The sequence below is a fragment of the Carica papaya genome, chromosome 2 (genome assembly GCF_054855325.1).
Source record: "Carica papaya isolate Zhongbai chromosome 2, ASM5485532v1, whole genome shotgun sequence".
Classification (NCBI taxonomy): Eukaryota; Viridiplantae; Streptophyta; class Magnoliopsida; order Brassicales; family Caricaceae; genus Carica; species Carica papaya.
Window position 1 is genome coordinate 17,745,158 of NC_142310.1, and position 18,259 is coordinate 17,763,416.

Here is an 18,259-nt window from a genome sequence, read left to right on the forward strand (position 1 = left end):
TCTAAAAAAAATTAAATATATAATTATTGTATTATTATCACGTTAAATAAATAAATAAATAAACATAATTTATTTTAACTTTTTGATGTTTAAATTTTTTTTAATGCGTAATTCATAGTAAACTAAAAATTTAATTTATATTTTTATATTTTAAAATTTAATTAAATAAATACTATATATATTATCACATTAAATAAGTAAATAATTATTATATGTTATTGTTTTAATTTTATTTTAACAATTATTCAATACATAACTTTATCTTTAATTAAAAATTAAATAATAGTTTTATACTTAAAAAGTTTCAATAAAACAATTATTACATATATTATCATAAAAATTATTTAAAAATGAGAGAATATATGTGAAAATATTCCGTTTTAGTTGTCTATATTCAATGGATTATATACAAAATATGTAATAATAAATAAATTTAAAGCAGTTTACAGTACAATATTTACAGTAATTTCTCTATTGAATCAAATCGTAGACAACTCCACCGAACGCGTCGGAGAAACTACTCCACCGAACCGAAGCAGCCATTTTAGCATCTCCGCAGAACAGAAGGCGAACGGAGACATTTGCGACTTTTGAATAAAAAGATTGGAAGAAAATAAGTGTTGATATTTTTCTTTGGGAAGAGAAATTGAACGGCCGAATGACGTTGGGAGTGACAGCAATCATGGCTCGGAGGCTCTTGTATTCACATTTACCTTCCATGCACGCATCTAAGCTTCTTCTCTCTCGCCAGGCAACGCATCGCTCTCTATCCATATACACACTCATATATATATATAAATCACTTTCTCTTCGGTGTCAATTTGCTTGTCATATTTATCTATCGTGACGAGTTGTATAAATGGGCCAAGTGAAAGAAAGCAATCACGATCTCTAACTTTTTTTCCTGATTTTCAAATAATTTTGTTGATTAGTTAGGTTAGTTGATGTTGATTGTAGTTGTGGGTAAGTGCTGTCAACTATATACATAGATACACATGGATTGGTATTGATTGTTTATTTTTTCGAATTTTGAATGAGGTTTTTCTACATGTTAATGAGTTTTGATGAGATGAAATTTCAAGCAATTAGAACTCTCTGTTTTTCTTTTTTTCTTCTTTTTCCTTATTAAAGCTAGAAAATCTTTTGAGGAAGTTGGATAAGTGTAGTAATGAGTTGATTGGATAACAGATGAGCATGGAGGCTCAAGGAGTTGCTGGTAAGCTCAAGAGTTCTGGTATATTGCGAACTCAAGGTCTAATAGGAGGAAAATGGATCGATGCATATGATAAGAAGACTATCAAGGTCCGTTAGAGTACTTTTTCCGTTTCTTTTTGGTCCTTGTTGTGTCAAATGTTATACATGTGGTCAATGACACGGCAGGTTAACAATCCAGCGACTGGTGAAATCATAGCTGATGTCCCATGCATGGGGGGAAGGGAGACCAATGATGCTATATCATCAGCGTATGATGCCTTTAATTGTATGGGACTCACATTCAGTGATTATTTCTTGTTCTGGTTTCTTTTTCATCTGTGTTGCTTCCATCTTGTTCAACTAAGTTTTATGTCTATTGTTATTACTATTTTTTCCAACAGAAAAAATATTATTATTGAGGGAAAGAAGATTAGGAAACATGGAGGATTAGATATGCTCCTAAAGGAAAAAGAAAAAAAAAAGGAAAATAAAAAGGAGAAAGACCGGCTATTCTTAAAAACGAACAGTTAAGAAATCCCTATGTAACATAGACAGCACAGAATTTTAAAGTGCTCATGCATCCTAGCCCAAAAGGATGCCAAGAAAGACAGCTTATCCGAAATAATCAAAGATAAGGAAAAATAATCCTTGAAGATTCTAGCATTTTTCGCCAGCTATAACAACCACAGTCTTGCAAAAAAAGCCCTGCGCCAATTAATAAGTTTGTTATCTAGTCATTTACTAAGAATTAAAGTTACTATTTTTCCTTACCTTTTGTAGTAGATGTTTTGCAATCCTTATGCTTTTTTATGTCCGAAAAAAAAATCCTTATGCTTTTGTTCTTGCTTTCACACGGTTGCTAGAGTATTTTTTTTTTTTTTTTTTTTTATAAAGTTGTTAGAGTTGAATTATTCTTGCCTTTCTTGAGTATATGAAGATTTCAATAACTACTAATTTAATATTATCTTCAACCTTTGCAGCTTGGAGTAAACTTACAGCTACTGAGAGGAGCAAATGCCTGAGGAAGTGGTATAGCCTTTATCCTGTGATCTTTATGTCTAAGGAAATACCAACAACCCAAATAGTTTTTAGAAAACTCTGTTATGTGCTAAATTTGGTTTTGAAGATTTCACAATGATGATCCTGGAATATCATTTATTTCAGAACATATATGTCTGTCGCAAAGGTGCTTAAATGTGAGTAGCGTGTTAACCTTGTATCATCAGAATTTGTGGACACATTGTTTTGGGAACTCCTCTAAGAATCTTAATGTTTTTTCTACTGCCTTCTATTTAATATTTTTTTTGTCCTTTATCTTTTTGGTACTAAGTTTGTGAAACTTTCAGTTTGACATTTCAGTACTTTGGAAATTTTACCTGTGTATTGGTTCTGTCATGATTCTTTTTCACATCTATTGAAAGGTATGACCTACTAATTGCACACAAAGAAGAGATTGGACAACTAATAACCTTAGAACAAGGAAAACCTTTGAAAGAGGCCATGGGTGAGGTAAACGATTCAAATGCCGATTATAAAGCTCAGCAGTGGATGTTGCAAAGACACTGTATGTCATTGTTATTCATCTTTTTTTATATGCAACATGTGATACTGTGTCTACAAGCTACAGGTTGCCTATGGGGCCAGTTTTATTGAGTTCTCTGCGGAGGAGGCAAAACGTATATATGGGGATATAATTCCAGCGACTTTATCTGATCGTCGGTTGTTTGTACTAAAGCAGGTGAAATTTCTGTTTGTTTGGTGTTCGAAATTTTAGAGAATTACCATCACAAATTAATTATTTCTTCCATTAGCTAGTATTTGGTTGGTCATATTAGTAATTCCTCCCCTAAGATGACTCATTTCATTGGTATACTTCAAACTTTTAAGAGAGAGGGTACGGTATTATCCACCGAAATGTTGACTCAACCACTAATTGACGGTAAGGTGGTTGGGACAACCAACATCATTCTCCAAGCTGACTGAATTGCACAACTAATCACCAGCTCTCTGATCAGTTTGTTCAAGATTGAAATAAAATGTTTTGTTTATTTATTCTTAGCATACATGTTTTTTGAAAATATCAGCTCCCTTTTTGAACAAGTACCATTAATACTTCTTTTTTATCTGCATCGTACTGCCTAAAATTTATTTTGTCTGTTGCCAGGAATTTTACAATTGTGAAAGAATCTGAAATTTAAAATTTTAAAATGATGAGTATTAAATGTAAGCTAACTTCATGAATCATCTGAAATGTGTTGATTTTAGATTCTAATTGATAATTTAAATTTCTACTTTGTCATAAAAGTTGTAAATTCAGTTTTTCCAGATTTATTATTCTGAGCCACCAAGCAATCTCGTTACAGTCATCTGTTTATCAATGCGAGCTTTGTTAATATTTTTCTTGCAGCCTGTAGGAGTTGTTGGTGCCATTACACCTTGGAACTTTCCGTTGGCAATGATTACTCGGAAGGTGTCTGTATAATGATTATTTCAGTTAATTGTACTTTGGTTGTCATAGTTTGGCTTGGAGTGAGTATAAGATTAAATATACATGCTTTTGTTTCAACCTGAAATATATTTTTTTTTACTTGTATTAGGTTGGTCCTGCTCTTGCCTGTGGCTGTACAGTAGTGGTAAAACCGTCTGAACTTACACCCCTCACAGCATTAGCAGCAGCTGAGCTTGCTCTTCAAGCTGGAATTCCTCCGGTAATTCTTACTGTTTCTTGTTATATTATGAATGTTTTAATATTAATCTGAGTCCTGTCAAATTAAAGCCCATTGCAGTTGCTTAGTATCAGTTGCAGAGCAAAATTTTTTAATGCTTTAAAATTCTAAAATTTAGAGGCCTTATCTTCTGAAGTAGAAGGTTGAGCTATTGGGAACAGCTGAGCTGACCTTTCATGGCCTCGTCTATTAATTATGTTATTCTGATTAAATGTGGAAATAAAGTCCTTAGTGAGGAACAAATCATTAGCGTGTTTTAGCATAGTAAAAATGAGGTGTAACTTTTTTTGCTTAATGGAATGGTAAGGAAAAACAAGAGGAAATATGAACCACTGAGAGTTTGATAAGTTGATAGCCAAATGACCCAAAGTATGAAATTAATTGGTATGCTCAATTTGAACCTGCCTCATTTCCATATCTTGTCTTTTTTATTGTTTAAGCTGCACTTTTCAATAAACATTGCTTAGCATCCTATTGGCCTCTTCATAGCTGTGGTCTGTAGGATCTAGTCTCACTCGTTAGATTTTTCTGAAGGACAACCTGGAGGAGTGACTGAGAAAATGTGATGCCTAATCCTATGTTGATTACGATTTTGGTTTTTCTTAACGTCTGAATGATTACTTGATGTATTTTCTGGTGATATATGTTACCTCCTAATTAGTTACCATTAATTTAGTTTGTTACACCAACTAGTTGGTTTTGCAACGTTTTTTCTGAAAGAGCATTCATGTTCCAATTCTTTTTTCTTTATGTTTCTTCTATTTCCACTTATCTATTGCAATGTTGATTTGCTTTTTTTCCTGCTGATTTTAATGTTTTGATCTTTTAGGGTGCTGTAAATGTGGTTATGGGAAATGCTCCTGAAATTGGGGATGCTTTAGTTGCAAGTTCACAGGTTTCTCCCGTAACTTCTGCCTACCTCTTGTGATGTATTTCATTAATCAGTCTCACAGGGAAGTTAAAAGATCACAAGGATATATACCTAAATCCTTGTCTTAAAAATTTACTCAGGTAAGAAAGATCACATTCACCGGATCAACTGCGGTTGGGAAGAAGTTGATGGCAGGGGCTGCAGGGACTGTTAAGAAGGTATCTATGAGCCAAGAAGAAAACATCAATGAGTAAATTCCTATATTTTTGGAATTCATAACATTGACTTTTGCAGTTATCTCTTGAACTTGGTGGAAATGCACCCTGCATAGTCTTTGATGATGCAGATTTGGATGTGGCTGTAAAAGGAGCGGTAAGTTAGGTTTATCAACCATATAGTCTGATTTTTGGATATCTTATTCATTGTCAGTTAGCACTATTGTTTTGCTACCAACTAATTTGAATGTGAAACAATGTGATCGTGTCATTGATGCTATCTCAAGTATTGGAAGGTATCATCCCAATTTTTTTTTCTTTTTCGTTTTCCAGCAATAGTTTTTGACTTTTTGGTTTAGGGGTCAAATGACAACGTCAAGATTTTTGAGTTATACATTTTGAAATCATACTTAGTAGCATGGTCATCTACTATTTTTTTTTTATTTAATTTTTGATCTTTTATAATTAAAAGTTTAAGAAGCATTATGTACACAAGGCACCACAGTGATGCCATCGTATACAGAAAGTTTTGGATGACTTCAAAGAGTTAAAAAAAAAAGAAGGGCGGAGAAAGTTTTAAATGTTTGTATCATGAATGGCGGGAATACAATGGTTCTTGGCATTCTATGCAGCTTGTATATGTGATGTATGAAGACCCTTGCAATTCCTTGAGCTGAAAAAGGATGAGCCAAGGTTTTTTTACGGTTTATCTTTTTAGATGGATTTATGGCTACTTGGGTGTGGGTTTTTGGGTGTTTGATTTGGGATTTTTTAACTCTGTTAAAAATTGATGTAGGACAACTTAAATTTAATTTGCCTCCTTAGGGTTTGATAAGAAAAAAAGTTTAGACATAACACCTCGAATTTTTTTCAAAATTATATCTAAGAAGTTTTAAGTATCACATTCAAGTATTTGATTGCATCATGTAACAAGAAATTAAGAAAAGACTCAAGATATTTTGTTGAATAACCGAATCCTCAACAGTAAATTATGGAGAAATTTATAATGATTGCTAACTAAGCTTTTCCATGTAGGATTAAATTGAGAAATACTTAATAAGAATAGAAAAACTAAATAAAAAAATACAAAATCCTAAAATTACTAAAACTATAATAATAAATTCCTAAAAGTACAATGATTTTATATTTAAAAAATTATAATTTCTAATGTAGTTAAAACTCTAGACTTTATGCCTTCCCTATCAATTATTCTTTCGATTATCAATGTAGAACTGCTGAAAGTTGTTGTGGTATTATTTGCTTATCAGTTAGCTTTTTTCTTTAGTGGATAAGAATATTCTAGTTGTGAATTGGTGCTTTTGGCAGATGGTTCCCTTCTAGATAAATTATTTAGGCCATAAAAATTGGGTTTTCATTCTTACTCCAAGTACACTGTTAACTTGAGGTAGCATTGGTAAACAAATGCAATTTGTGGTGCAGCTGGCAGCGAAGTTCCGCAATAGTGGGCAGACATGTGTTTGCGCCAACCGAGTGATTGTGCAAGATGGTATAGATGTCAATACTCGATTACAGAATTTGTAGATGTAATAGTTTGTTTGTTGGGGCTGTTTTGAAGTCCATTTTATCTTAAATGCATCCTTCCAACCTTTATGACACAAATTCAGTCAGTTTAATAAGAGATGGGCTTAGTACATCTTCTCGACCCTTATGTGAGTGAGATGTTATTACATAATGTTTTGGGGAAATTATTGTGCTTTTTCCTAAGAAAATTGTATATGAGATTTCTGTAATCTACTGATTCTCTCTAGTCCAATATTGTTTAGAATTCTAACACATTTTTGAGAACACAATTTCCTTTTGGGTTAACAATTTCGAAGAAAGATGCTTTTGAAATTGAGATATTTGTAGAGCCACAGTTTCTTAAGTGGGTCCAATTGTTTTTAAATGGAGTGTAATCCATAGATTTTGAATTTACTTTCTCCATTTAAATTTTTTTTACCTCCTTTTTTGAAATACTATTATTTTTTACCCTATTCAGTTGTAGAACTTAAAAATTGTCCTTTCATACAGGTTGTTTATTCTTTCTATTGATTTTTTAGAACTAAGTAGCAATCTTTCCTAGATTTTCAAATTTGAGAAGAAAACAAAGCCTTGTTTAGTCAAAGAAAACTGGTTTGGAATTTTTTCCTTTTTGAATTTATACATGTTTATACACAGAACTATGTGCAGTTATTAAAAATAAAAATAATGTTAGAAAAACGACTGTAAATATGAAATGAGTTTGAAAAACTGTAGTGTTTATCATTGTGATAAACTTGTATGAATTCAGAAAATGAAAACTCGAAACGATTTTCTACATCTGAACAAAGCATGAATTTTCCACACGAAATTTCCGAATTTCAGACGGGCACATTTTCCAGAATTCTAGATGTTTAAACAAGTGATCAAGTGAATGGATTGAATTTGAACAACTTTGTATTTTTATTGTTTTGTATATAGAGATGTATGTATTTAAAAGGTGAAAACTGAAAATGATTCTCTACAACTAACTGAACCTGAGATTTCCAAAATTTAGAAGTGGATTTTCCAGAATTTGAGATGTTCTAGAATATATTTTATGAAATCTATCCAGAAGAACACAGCGTAAGAAAATTCACATGCTTGTAGGTCCTTGATTAATCTATGAATTCATCTTTGCCTGAAAAACAAGTTATTGCATTCTTTATTGTTCCTTGAAGTGTACATTCTCCTCTAATCCTGTAATTTGCCTGGCTTTCTTCCTCAGGTATCTATGACAAATTTGCAGATGCTTTTTCAAAAGCAGTAGAGAAACTGCAAGTAGGGGATGGCTTTACTGAAGGTGTTGACCAGGTAGCGTTCCTGGCAATTTTCACCATCTGTTGGATGCTAAACTTTCTGTATTTCTTAGTCATCAGTTGATCTATTTTCATGGCCATTATATAAAACTCCTTTACTATATGCATTGCATACTACCCAATGATGCCTTTTCTACAACCTAGTGCACCTTTGCAATTTGTTATATTTCTGCACTTCTTTAAATCCTCTTGCCCTTCCATGTTGAAAACATGCAATTGTTCCTGCAGGGTCCGCTCATTAATGAAGCAGCAGTGCAAAAGGTATGCATTTCTTGTTTCCAGTTTCTTTCGACAATCTTTTCCTATAATTCTTCATTTTTCTCTAACCTTATGTATTAATAAAAATAGTAACAAATTGGAAGGTAACTAAATGTATTTCCCTTATTTTGATAATTAAAGACTAAGGTAGTAAAGGAAGAAAGTTTTATAATATTTTATTTAGTTTAACAAAATGGAAAAAAAGGGATAACTGGACGGATGTATTCAATTATGTCTTTAGTTAATGTAATGTCAAGTAAGAAAATTGATGATAAATAGAAAATTTTTCATTAAAATTTTAAGTTCTTTTTCTAAATTTTAAAATACTTTTTTATCTTGTTTTTCCTTATTTGTTGAAAAATTTATTTTGAACTAAGGGATGGCTACCATCCCTTGATTTGTGTTCCTTCTCATATTTCTGTAACTATGTTTTTACTTATGCAAATAAGAGAAAGAAAAGTAAGCATCTCTTGATTTCCTTTTTTCTTTCTTCTCACTTCTTTAATCAAAAGGATGGGCAACTGAGTTGCTTCTCTGATATTCCCTTAACTATGGTTTGCAGGTTGAATCATTCGTCGAAGATGCTATGTCAAAGGTTGGTTTTCTTGTTAATTCTCTTGAATTTTAAATTGCCTTCTTTGAGGATGTCTATGATTATGATATATTTGATAAAGAAATATATTTTTTTTGTTGAGAAAAAAGAGTAATTGTTTGATAAAAGAAATATACATGCACAAAGAGAAATATGATCTAAAAGTGGATAAGGTATCTGTCACGTACATTTGACATGAACTAGAATTTAGATGAAAACAGAAGAGAGATTTAGAGTTACATGAGAGAAGAAAGAGATAGATGAGATCACGATACTTGGAAATCAGAATGAATTTCCAGCATAGTGTTTTTTTGCATTTAAAGTTTTGATTACGGGATTCGCATACCTTCTTTGCTACCTTACAGCTTATTGATAAGCTGTCTTATTCTCCATCAACATACACCAACTGAAATGCAACAACCTAACTACTAACTGAAATACAAGAATCTAACTAACTGCCTAATTGAATCCTCAGCAAGCAGTTATACAGCAACTAGAATAATGATTATTTTTCCTTTTTCTACAATGGCACACCTTAAATGGTTTACTAGTTCTGACAATACCCTTCCCTCCAAAAACAACTTTTTCCTCAAGGTTTAAGTTCGGAAATTTCTGCTGTAAAATCTCATAATTCTCCCAAATTCTGTTTCCGAAGTCAACTCCAGCCCACTGGACTAATCCTTGGTCTTTCAATTCTCTCTCAGTTTGGTGTAGATCAGCCTTATTTCCCAAAAACAGAGTCGCCATCTTGACTTGCTGCTCGTTCATAATTCCATGCATCAAAAAAATTGCACAAACCTTTGAATCCAGCCAAAGTTATTACTTGATAGAAATAGGAGTTTTTGCTTTAGGTACATTATTGTGGTTGGTGTTCCTGGGTTGATCAATATCATTGTTCCTTTGGTTGTTTGCGCTCTTGGTGTGGGCAAAATTCTTTTATCAGGTGGGTTCAGCTGAGGCTGAGAACTCATCAGAGTGTGTGTACCTGAAATTGAAGCATGCAGAATTCCATAAAAAAATTTGGTTGAATTTCTGGTCAAATTCGAGCTGGTTCTGCCTGTGCCGACTCACTGGAGCATGCTTATCTGAGAATCGAGCATTTCCGCATGATAATTCCAGAATTTGGTTGAATTTCTGATTGACACGAATCTGATTCTACCTCTGTGTTTACATGAATTCACTTAATCTTTGATCTAGTTATTTCTACTTTTAATGCGCTTCATTCTATTTTATTGCACTGGATTATAAACAATGTTAATGGTAGTTATTGCAAAATATTTTCTTGCCCTCCTTATATGATCCTTAAATCTTCCAAAATTATTTTAACCTATAATAAATAACTAACAAACTCTATGCCATGGAACTGAACTCTGCTTCTGCATTTGATCTGGCAACCGATTTTGCTTTTGCCGCCACCAGGCCACAAGATTGCCTACCAGTAAAGTTAAATAATCCGTAGTAAATTGTCCATCAATAGCATAATCTGTATTGTTGTATGGCTCAAGGAGTAATCTAGTGTTCCTTTGGTAATTTACTCTTGCATTAAGGTGAACTTCTTCCACACTATTCATAAATTGGCTAACCATGCTCGCAAAATATGCAATATCTGGCCTTGTATGAGCAAGATATATAAGTTTTCTGATCAGTCTTAGTACATCTCTCTATCTCTAGCTGGATCTTTATCTGGCTAACCACACTATTCATAAATTGGCTAACCATGCTCGCAAAGTTGTTGTTGTTCAATCCTTTCACATAATCAAAGGGGAGTACTTCTAAAAATGGTCATTGTTGAAGCTTAGAAGCTTTTATTTGATTCTTGTTCTTCTTTTTTATTTTCTAAGACCTAATAAAAATATCATCTACTGCAAGCCAGTTGTTGTCAGGTTCTTACACGTAATGTAGTTTTTTTAGAATAAAAATTTCTGTGCAGTCACTTTCCTAGGGTGCTGATATGTTTTTACGGTTATCTCAAGGAATGAGAATGGTGGTTTTCATATTGAATGTAGAAACTGGTAGGAGAAAGTTTTAGAAGCTAAAAGTTTTTATTACATGAATAGCTGTTCAATCCTATTGAAAGGAAGTGTGACTAAGCTTTTTTCTGTTATTAAAACGTAGGAGCTGGTATTTGGTGGTGTAATATAGATATATACATGTGCCTGAGTGTGTCTTGTTGTTTGCTGCAACATTATACTTGATTTTTAATGGACTATCTTTTGACTGAAGGGAGCAAAAATCCTTCTTGGTGGTAAAAGACATAGCCTTGGAATGACATTTTATGAGCCTACTGTTATTGGTGATGCCAAGAATGAGATGCTTATTTCTAGGTAAGTACTTGAAGACCAATTATATCTGCAAGATTATGGTGCTTGATATTGTTAGTTATTGTAGTTGTCTGCTGCAGATGGTGAAAAAAAGTTTTCTAATGGTCTGAGTGGAATAAGATATTCGTGTGAACTTCCATTGTTATTATCAGTGACAATTTGCAACTGCTCATGCATATACAATAGAAATAAATGTTTTCATGCAAGCATATGCTATTGTGATTTTTATCTCTGTTGTTATCTCATATTAAGAAATTTGGAAACCAAAAGACTGTATTGTTTTATTGCACAAGACGCTTGGAAACTAATAGGAAATGTGCATTTGCCAGATCATGGTCATGGATAGAATTCCATTATCCTTAAAGGGGTTGTTATTAAGTGTTCGTTAATTTTAAAGGGGTTGTTATTAAGGGGTTGTAAAGCTTTTGAGGAATTTGGTGACACTATGGATTTTGATGTTTTGAAGAATAGATGGCTTAGTACCCTTGAATTTTTGCTAATGGATCATCCTCTGATTTATTTTGAGTCTTTCAGGAAGTTTTTTGTTACGGAGGACTAAGCTGTAAATAACTTGTACATGTTTATTTTTTTCTCTGCACTTCTGGTGCTTATAGCAATACAATCTTACTACTTTTCATTCAAACAAAAAAAAAGGTGTTCTTTACTTCTTTTGACAACCAACCGAACAGAGTTTCTAGTCAAATTCAACAAACAAGACTTACCAGCTCAGATATGAATTTTGTTAAGAAGTAAACAAATAACTCAGATTTGACCTGAGATTAGTCACAACATGGAAGGCTTTACCATTCTTCCAAGTGTTCTACTTAAACTGAAACTGAGTAATCATAAATGCTCTTGGAATTTGAGTCACTCAAATGTGGCAGCATTTGCCATTGCGCTGTCTTGACTCAGGACCTATCAGTGGTTTCTAATGTACTAATTCGGGATGAGGTTGACATATTGGATCAGTTTAGCAGTTTCTCATTGATGAATGTGTAAATTCTGTACTTATTTGCTTCAGGTGCACCAATTTGGTGCCTTTTATTGAATAGACTTCTCTGAAAAAAAATTAATTCTGGCTTAGACAGGTAAAACAACTACCTATACGTGGATTTTATAAATGGTACACTTGGCATGGCCTTTTATGTACCAACTATAAAGAGATAAGATTTGTACGTTTAACCAAACTTTTAATTTTTTTGGTTGTTTCATGTCTTCGTTTTGGATCTCTTCTGTGAATACCTGTAGAATGATAAATATCACGGTTGGCTTTTTGTTTGCTATTGCTGCTAGCGTCTTTGTTGGTAGCAAATACGTGAGGTTTTTCAGCTTGATGCCTCCTGTGAACTTTCATTTTAATTTGTTTTACAATTTCATTTGCAATGTTGATCTGTTTGTCTATTTTTATTATCTGGAATATCTTTATGAATTTTTGAATGACGGATCCCTTGTTTAGTTGACAAAGTTTACTGTTTTGGGGTCATATCAGAGAGGAGGTGTTTGGACCTGTGGCACCTCTTTTGCGGTTTAAAACTGAGGAGGAAGCAATTCAGATTGCTAATGACACAAATGCAGGTTCACACTTTAGCCTTTTACTCTTTTTTTTGTTACAAAACTGACTTGATTTACATTTTCTGGGGAGAAAATATGGGTGTTTCTTGGAAGATTGTGTTTTTACCAAGCTCAGCAAACTGAAATATTGAAAGCAGTTTTGGTTTAAACTTTCCAATGTAGTGCAGTAAAATTGGTTTTAATGGAGATAGGAAAAAATTTAAAAAATCCAATATGTAATCACAAGGATTCGCAATAACCACGACTGCATCCTAGAATTGTAAGACACTCTATGAGAGTATTTCAATATGTTTTATTCTTAGGCAGTCATATTTAGCTACAAAAAATCAGTTCTATGTTTATAGGGTGTCACAGATCCTAATATAACTAGGATACTGTTAAACAAAGTAAAACTTCAAACTGAATAAGTAACGAAAATCCTACTAAAATATTATTGTAGTAGATATCTTTCTAAATATAATCTTATCTGTGGTAATTATTATGTACTAGTCATATTCTACTAGTACTAGTATACTAGTAATTTTTTAGAAAATTATGAATAATGGTCTCACATCATTCTTCCCCTTTCTTCCTTTCTTTGGAAGAACTCAACTCTACTGAGAAATCCTGGATATAGTTATAAATGTGGACTAATCATAGAAAAGTTGCTCTTAATTCTTAAGTTCCTGAATTTGCATGATGGTGACCGGAATGATAGAGCATTAAAAACTTGTTTCTTTGGGAGAAAAAAAGTATTGAGAACTTTGAGTATCTGCGAAAATGCTGATAGTCATGGGACTAGGTGAATCAAGTAATTGAGCAAATTCTCTATTTTAAAAACTTAAGTTATCATATGACTAGGCAAGTTAAGTAAACAATCATCGAGCATGAGTTTTCTTGGGATGAAAGGAGGGTCCTTGACTTTGGAATGTAAATCTTTGGAAAGATAATATTTCGGTTTAGTGGTAGTTAAAAATAATCACTTAGTACTAGATTCCTCAGCTGTACATTGGACAATAACAATAAACTTCTAATATGCATTACGAATTATAATTTTATGTTTAATCTCAGTTTGCAAATCATGAATATTAGTGAACGAACAAGCATTATGGTCAGAAGTATTAAATCAATAGTTGTAGATGGTGAATCCATTGACTATTTTTTGGGTTGTATGAAAAGAGAGAAATTATAAAGCTTTTGAGGGGAGAGAATCTGATTTACGGATTGAGAGATAGATGGTTCTATGTTTTTGGTTCTATATTATTGAGGCATAACATTATTAGGGACAAAGATTTTGGGAATATCATTGATACTTTAACACGATTGTAAATTTTTGTACATGGGTTATACCTATTTAGTACTCTGTTATTATGCATGCTTCACACTTTTAATTTTTTTTTTTAAAAATAGTTGCATATGGTGAATATTGATGAGGAAAGGGAAAGGGCCTCTCCTAGTAGACGAGTAACAGAGCTATCATAAACAAACTTAATTGAGACAATTAATGGTGAAGGATCTTGATTTTTTTAAAAATGCACTCAATAAAATGCCTTAAGCTCTAATTAGCCAGCAAACTAAGTTCATCATCAACCTCAGTATCAATAATCACGAAGAGGTTATTTATTGTTTTCTTTTCTTTTCATTTTCTTTTTGGTGCTTAAAGTTCATATGAGCATTAATTCTGATGAACTCTTAAGTTTACAGTGCTTTAACTTTGAAAACTGTCATGTTTTAAGACTCAAGTTTTTTAAGTGTTTAGTAAAAATTAGTTCTTTTAAGTTAAATGGAAAAATTGCCAAAAATTTAGTATCTTAATATATTTTTATACAAAAATTTCGACATAACTTCTAATAAAATTTATCAACAAAATAGTTCTAATTTTTAATTATTAATTTTAATCTTTGAGATATTTTGTTAAGTTTTATATAACATTAACTATATATTTATTGTATAGAAAAATAATTAAAGTTAGAAATGGTCAAAAGAATTACAAGTTCTCCACTTGAAGCTCTCCCTCTGTTAGGAGGGCTAAAAGCTCTGGAGCTATTAGCACATCTGATGTGATGCCAAACGCCATTTTTGTCTTTTTTATTTTATTTTTCCAAAATATGGTTTAAACGCCTTTGATAGGAAAAAAAGCCCATCGAAGCACCCGAAGAACTTTGAAAACAAAATGATACTTATTAGCGACTTTGCTTCACTTATCATGACTATGATGCAATTCATTTTGGATTGACAAGTACCTCAAGATTAAGTGGTTATAGGAGAATATTTTACAGGAGTAATACCTTCATCATTAAAGGCATGTTACTAAGACAATTTATTGCTAAAGGATGCTGTAGGGCAGGAATCATAATGAATATCGTCTGTGTCCTAACTCCTAAGGGGTGTACTAGCAAAACTTGAGGTACTTGAAATTTATCAAAGAAATAAGGGTTGAATTTCTACGAATTTCAATAATTTGATTAAGATGATCACAGTGCTTCCTTAGGTTGGTTACAGATTGAGATTCTGTCAACGTACATCATAAAGAATCAATCATTGAAATGATGCAAGTTGTGGATCATTAACCTCAGAAGAGCCCTAGGACGAAAAGAAACTATAAATAACATGATTATGGATAAATCTTCCTAGATCTTTTTGATTGGCAATTCTTCATTTGCCACCTGATCTAACTCTTATCTTATGGTACCTACTGCAAAGATCAATTATGCGTACAAATCAGAGCCAAACTAGCATATAGCATATTGTCAAAGTTATTGAGTGCCAGTTAGAGCCAACTAGCATATCTAGCCTAATATCAAGTTAAGGATCGGAGACTTATCCTTGGTGGTGATCTCATTGATGGGTCTAGTAGTCGCAAACACATTACGAGAATCATTTTCCTTATTGATCAAAGCAAGGACAAGACATTACAAGAATATTTTTCCTTACTGATCAAAGCAAGGACAACAAAAGGATTAAGGTTATATATAGGTTATCTATTTCCTCATTTAGCTTGTCTCTCTCTCTCTACAATTCGATGTAGAATATCATGGATTAGAAGATTGGGCACTAGGAACTGGATGTATTTGATGCTGTATGTCTCTCCCGGGTGGTACTGACTTAAGAACTTGTTAGCATCCCTTCAGGTAACTTATTAGGTAGATCATTGGACCTCACATCATAGAATTCACTTCTCGAGTGTGTCAAGTCTGAAATAAGATCAAACTTGATCTTAAATGACGTTGAAGACTTCGGCAGGAGGATATTGAGATATTAAATCAGAAAGTTTAATCATATCTAGAGCAACTTGAGACTTAATTTTAGGAGAGCTTAAAATTTAGAAATTTAGGTTCAACAGAGAGACTTAGGGTCAGGGATAACCGCTTTAGTGGGGAAACCATTTTAGTAGTCAAAGGAGCACAATGGTTACCCTCTCTCCCTTATTTCTCAAAATCATTTTGATTCAAACTATGGATAACAAACTCAACTTTAGATGGTGGCCCTTATTGGTAGGTCAGTAAGGCTTTTACCATTTTACTTTAGTGTATGGTTCTCCTCACTGTGATTCGTTTCACAAAGTCACATAATCAAGGGTTTCCAAAAATAGAATTAGTGGTTTTCAGAAGCAAAAGAAGTTATAGTTAATTTAATCCTTGTAAATACTCATTTCAATAGGAATACTAAATCTATGAGTGAGATTCTACTAGAGTGATTTTATTTTCCGGAACAGTTTGTGCATCGCCTGTATCTTAAGATCTAACTTGGCAGCATCGAACTTAGAACAACCATAGTTTTGTGCAAAACCATTACTGATGACTAACTTGCACTTCCTATTTTGACATATAAGAGAAGTCTGAATGGGTACTATTCTTCTGCTCATCCTTTCCATTGACTTAGGAGAGAGGCTCAATAAGATTTAAATCCACACTATCTCAAACATTTTGGGACTCAAGATTAGAAAAGTGGGCACTCAATTATTAAGAATATATCGATATTTTTTTTGTAAGAAATCTTACTTAAAAATGAAGAATCACCCATGCATAGGGTCTCTCTAATATGTGACTAAGATAACATTAGCATAATAAAACTTCTAACTGAATGAGGAATAGAAATGCTACTAAGATGTAATCACATTAAATCACAACAAAATATTATAATTCTACTCTCGTAATAAGCCAATGCTACAAACAATTCTAGCAGTAACCATATTCTTTTGATAATTTTAAAAGTATGATGGATGGTCTAGCATTACTTTCTTCTTATAATGTGAAAATTTTATTTTCCAACATAATCATCTGAAGATTTATCTGTTTGAAAAAAGAAGAAAAAAAGCACCTATCACCTTATGATTTTCAATTTACATATGTAGGGTTAGCTGCATACCTATTTACAAACAATGTTCAACGTACATGGCGTGTCTCTGAGGCTCTTGAATATGGAATTATTGGTGTAAATGAAGGGCTAATTTCAACAGAGGTGGGCCTTTTTCCACAAACCCCAAAGTTTTACCAGATCAAACATACATTGGTTGCTTATTACTAGTTTGTTTCCGTGCAGGTTGCTCCATTTGGAGGTGTCAAACAATCCGGTCTTGGAAGGGAAGGATCCAAATATGGGATGGATGAATATCTAGAAGTGAGTAACATTTTTTTTTCTCCGCTGCCTTTGTCAATTGGACACCCATTTCACTGTACTTTGGGGCTTTTTCCCTGTGAGAGCCATTTTCTGTTTAGGAGGAAAGAAAGAAAGTCTTTCCTTTTATTTTTCCAATTTATTGAAGAAATTGAGAACTGGACTTCACAAAGAAGCCTGAAATACTTTCTTCCTTACATGGTTGTGCTCTTTAATGGTATGCAGTTAAAATACGTATGCTTGGGGGATATGAACAGAAAATAGTGTGCAAGGTTTGTACCTAGTTCATTTTTTCAAGTCCTCATAACTGAAAATGTATATTATTTAGCATACAGGTCCTTTGTCTAATCCCTTCAATTTGTGTAGGTAGGTTAATGGGGGAGAGTGCAGTCTCAAGAGTTGGTTCTGTGAGGTAAAGGATGAGCCCCAAGATAACCCTCTCACAGCTTCACTGCAAATAACTGTGTTTAAGCTAAGCATCGTGTTCTAGGTGCGTAGTATCATGCTTAAGCATTGTTGGTCGATGACGAAGTTCCTTATAAATTGAGTTGACAAGATGAAATAAAAGAAAACAAGAATTGTTTTTATAAAAATAATTTTAAAAAATGAAACAAGAGTCATGTTGTTATTTTGGCAAAAATTACTTTGTAAACCTCTTTGCTAGAGGGGAAAACTTTCCGGTTTTGTTGGAAAAGGATGAGTAGATTTCAAAGAGTAACACTCAGTTTGCCTGAAATAAAAAATCGAATTTGTGATATGAAGTTCAATGGTGATTTAATTATCAATATGTTTGGTTTACGATTAGTTAAAAACTTTTATGAAATATATCTAAAAATCTGTGTTTATGATTCATGTTTAGAATATTAATTTGTATATATATGAATGGTACATTTGTATATATGTGTATGATGATACGTTAATAGAATTTTTTATTAACGAATTTGAAAAATTATTTCTTTATCATTTTTCCAAAGAAAATTTCTTTACTATTAATAAAACGTGAATACGTTGTCTTTTTCATTAAATAGTTAGTGTAAGTTTTGATTAAAAATTTTGGTTTCAATACAATTTTTAATT

The 18,259-nt window shown here is 32.6% G+C and overlaps 1 protein-coding gene across 2 annotated transcripts; it reads left to right on the forward strand.

Annotated features, from left to right (window-relative positions):
* Positions 1-461: 461 nt before the first annotated feature.
* On the forward strand, positions 462-17,937 carry ALDH5F1 (aldehyde dehydrogenase 5F1). Of its 2 annotated transcripts, none has more exons than XM_088213480.1 (21): positions 462-751; positions 1,189-1,302; positions 1,381-1,480; positions 2,175-2,223; positions 2,616-2,703; positions 2,822-2,932; positions 3,602-3,664; positions 3,792-3,902; positions 4,750-4,815; positions 4,932-5,009; positions 5,086-5,163; positions 6,447-6,513; positions 7,753-7,838; positions 8,072-8,104; positions 8,664-8,696; positions 10,917-11,017; positions 12,504-12,589; positions 16,920-17,026; positions 17,108-17,185; positions 17,408-17,454; positions 17,549-17,937. In XM_088213480.1, exons 1-20 carry the CDS (start codon positions 659-661, stop codon positions 17,444-17,446), a joined length of 1,581 nt encoding a protein of 526 aa, XP_088069606.1. In that variant the 5' UTR covers positions 462-658; the 3' UTR covers positions 17,447-17,454; positions 17,549-17,937. The 2 variants fall into 2 exon arrangements, with proteins under 2 accessions (XP_088069606.1, XP_088069607.1); XM_088213481.1 differs by having other exon boundaries at positions 17,553-17,937.
* The last annotated feature ends 322 nt before the right edge of the window (positions 17,938-18,259 follow it).

Coding starts and splice junctions, on each gene's coding strand:
- ALDH5F1 (XM_088213480.1), top strand. CDS start 659: ATGACGTTGGGAGTGACAGCAATCATGGCTCGGAGGCTCTTGTATTCA. Junction 7,839..8,071: donor TTACTGAAGGTGTTGACCAG/GTAGCGTTCCTG, acceptor TTGTTCCTGCAG/GGTCCGCTCATTAATGAAGC. Junction 17,186..17,407: donor GGATGGATGAATATCTAGAA/GTGAGTAACATT, acceptor AATGGTATGCAG/TTAAAATACGTATGCTTGGG.